We start from the raw sequence: 3,264 nt of genomic DNA on the forward strand, positions 1-3,264 counted from the left end.
GGGTCCCAGCGTGCACTTCAAGCTCTTCACTTGCATAAGCATCACAGCGGCGGCGGCGGCGGCGGCAGCTCTTCGCAGTCACTCGGCACCTCAAGCCCGTGCGTAGCAGCTAGAGGGCCGCTCAAAAAGGGCAGGCGCAGCAGCGGCCGCCGTCCCCCGCCCCCTCCTTCCTCCCGGGCAGTCACCTAGAGCAGTGGGCCGGCCGAAGACCCGGGCAGCTAAGCGAGCTCCCTCGTCATCTATAAGTACCTCCTCCTCCCACCCTTCTTCCTCTTCTTCTTTTTTCTTCTTCACTGGTGTATCGTTTTAAATTGATCAAATGCCCGCCCCCTTCCTCTTCTTTTGTGAACTTGCTGATCTATCTCTTTCAGGTTTTCATCTTTGAACGTTCGCTCACGATAGAAGCGGGTGGGCGGGTTCCTCGATTCGTCGAGGGGTTTTGGTTTGATCCTTTCCTTTTCTCCCCTTTCGAACCCTTGATTACTCTTTGCAGGTCTTCATCATGGCGGTTCCTTGCCTAGTGGACGTTCGCTCACGACAGAAGCGGGTGGGCGGGTCTCGAGCTCTATCACTGGGCCGGGGGATTCTTTTTTTCATTGTCGCTTTTGCCTTGCGCAAAGCTTCGAGGAAGAAAACTTAACTGTTCATGCCTGGTACCTTTGCAACTCTGAGACTCTGTGGGAGCAGGTCGCCTGTCCCAAGGGTGAGCGTCGTTTTGGGCCTTTGGACCGGCCTGTACCTACTGTGACAAAGCTCGTGATCCTAGGCATGTAGCTCATTCTGTAAAGAAACATTTTGCTCCCATAACTATTATATGTGCCCTCATGAGACCTTGAGGCGTGAATTACCCTGTGGAAGGGACTTCGCTGCACAGCGTCAGTCTTGATGGCACGGTGTTGAGAGCAACGATGCCACGCAACACACAATAGCAGACTTAAACGTCACTCGAAACGATTCTTAGCCAAGCTCTTATAGCTTTCCTCCTATTAGCCATGCCATAATCCGTTGGTGGTAAGCCCGCGGTGACGGTTGAGCTCTGTCGTGGGCGCGGCGACACAGAAGGCTACCAAAAATCACGTTCTAGGGGCTGGAATTGAGCCCCCATAAGGCAAGGAATCAACAATCGCAAATATCCCGTCTGTGAAAGCGGCAGAGTCTTGTCCGCGAGCTTGTACTGCGGTGGCGTGGGAGGCTCGCTGTGTTGCTATTCCAAGGCAAGGCCGCAGCCGGCCCACCAGACCATCAGGCGCGCACCACTGAAGCTCATGAACACCAGCATGACGAACCACAGCCAAATATGCAATTCAGCAGCAGTGGAACCTTATAATCTGCTGGATGGGAAGTCCATTGCACGGATCTCTCAAGCGTGGCGTCCTCGGAGCGCTGACTTTCACCATCAAAGCCAACACACGTTCGCGATCCTGAGCTACGACACCAGGTCTGGCCGACAACCGCACGTCAACGACATTTCGGAAAAGAGAGATCAACACGCAGTGATGTCGGCGTGGTCAGCCTTCATGGGCTCTGCTCAGCCCCTGCAGCCCGTCGAGCCTCGTGGCTGGGAATAGGCAACATCGACGAGCTGCCGCGACACGTCTTCCTGGACCACATCACCTACCCCCTTCTCCGAGATTGATGAACCAACACTGACTGAACAGCAGCATTAGGCCTTGGCCCTCATCATCCAGGCCGGTCGACTTTCGGTCTCAGGAGCGCAAGCGTCGGCGCCGCGCGACGGCGAGCAGCTGCAGCCCTCCTCTGAAAACACCAAACAACGGCCCCGTTCGCAACACCATCCAAAGCCCATAACATGCGCGATGACGAGAAGTGACGCTCTTCTCAGGGGCAACGAAAGACCTCACGCAAAAGCCCTGACAGCAAGACCGCTTTGCGAAGATGCCGCCCAAGGAGCACCAGACCGTACCTCCGCCACCGTGAACAGCCCAGCTTCGTTGTAGCCCTTCCACTGGCAAGTTTTCGGCCAACAGTATTACGCTCATGGCGGTAAGATATGTGAGACAGCGTCAAATTTGGACGGCAAACTGGTGACCAGCTGACGGTGAGCGCAGGTTTACGCATGGCGACAGACAACCTTCAGCGCGAAACGCAGAAGAAGACAAAACACCATTTGGCCATCGCGGGAGCCGCGCAAATACGGCTGTTGATAAATTCAAAACGGGCGCTGACAAGGAAGGTGGGTATCCGCCTGCAGGTTGCCGCACAAAGCCTTCATCCGACAGCAAGCAAACAACATCTCCGTGAAGCGTTCTTTCAAGCGCAAAAGGCTGATGCCGCTCGAAACTACCACAGTGTTATACTTCAAGCCAGGGAGACAACTTTCTCCCAAAACAGCAGGAGAGGCGGGCAGGAGGCTCAAGGCGGCGGGGCAGAGCGAGCGCTACTGTTGGCAGGACATCGGCTCAACCGGAGCAAAGCAGGCTCACGACCGCAAGCACCAGACTTGCAAGAGGAGATGGCAGGTGACTACTGTAAATCAAGGCCGATGATCTGGTAGGCAGTTCTCGCTCAGAGTCCTTCGTCTTGGGCCGTTCTACTGACAAGGGCATAGGGGTCGATCGAACAGGAAGCCGTGCTTCACATGAACCATCACAAAGCCTCGCTCAGTACTTTAGCTCTGATTCAAGTCAAGCAAGGAAGCCTTCCGCAACCGCGGTGAACGGCAAGTTGCACGATCTGAAGGATAAAGGACTGGTCTATGACGATCCGAAGGCTCTCCAACCTCCGGCAACAACCGCAAGAGCTGACGATGTGACAGGATAGACTGGGTCGGAACATGGATACTCAACTCTGGGCACTGAAGGATTGAGGATTGGAAATGCCGGCAAATGGCTGAGGTCGAGCCCTCCCAGCATGCTTACGACAAACCTCAAGTACGGCGATGTCAACTTGAAACAGCACTTGGGGAGCAACAGGAAGGACAGGTGCTGGTACATCTTCTCCGACTTTGACAACGCCTGCCACAGCGACAGACTCCGCGACAAAAATTCGGGTTCAGGCTCGAGACCCCGCAATGGGATGACGCCTTGAGGTTCATAGCGCTGAGCGACCTTCATTGCGCATTGCCAATGGTAAGTCAATGGAACAGAGGCGATAGACGGTGCTCCCAAGAGAGATTAAGAAGATCAAAGTCTAACTCCGTGCATTTTTCCAAACAGGTCATACTTGCGAGATGCGTCTTGTAGTTCCACCAAGTATCGCAAGCCCCGAATCGATTAGACACCGTCCTGCTTTGCCTTAGGGCCG

At 54.9% G+C, this 3,264-nt stretch overlaps 1 protein-coding gene across 1 annotated transcript; it reads right to left on the reverse strand.

Annotated features, from left to right (window-relative positions):
• Positions 1 to 2,600: 2,600 nt before the first annotated feature.
• K452DRAFT_151558 (uncharacterized protein) lies at positions 2,601 to 2,917 on the reverse strand. The gene has a single exon (XM_033535537.1). It carries the CDS (start codon positions 2,871 to 2,873, stop codon positions 2,715 to 2,717), a length of 159 nt encoding a protein of 52 aa, XP_033399731.1. The 5' UTR covers positions 2,874 to 2,917; the 3' UTR covers positions 2,601 to 2,714.
• Between the last annotated feature and the right edge of the window lie 347 nt (positions 2,918 to 3,264).

Source organism: Aplosporella prunicola (genome assembly GCF_010093885.1).
Source record: "Aplosporella prunicola CBS 121167 unplaced genomic scaffold K452scaffold_7, whole genome shotgun sequence".
Lineage (NCBI taxonomy): Eukaryota > Fungi > Ascomycota > Dothideomycetes > Botryosphaeriales > Aplosporellaceae > Aplosporella > Aplosporella prunicola.

Excerpts from the sequence above, each read along its gene's own strand:
- K452DRAFT_151558 (XM_033535537.1), bottom strand. The coding sequence starts at position 2,873 with ATGCTGGGAGGGCTCGACCTCAGCCATTTGCCGGCATTTCCAATCCTC.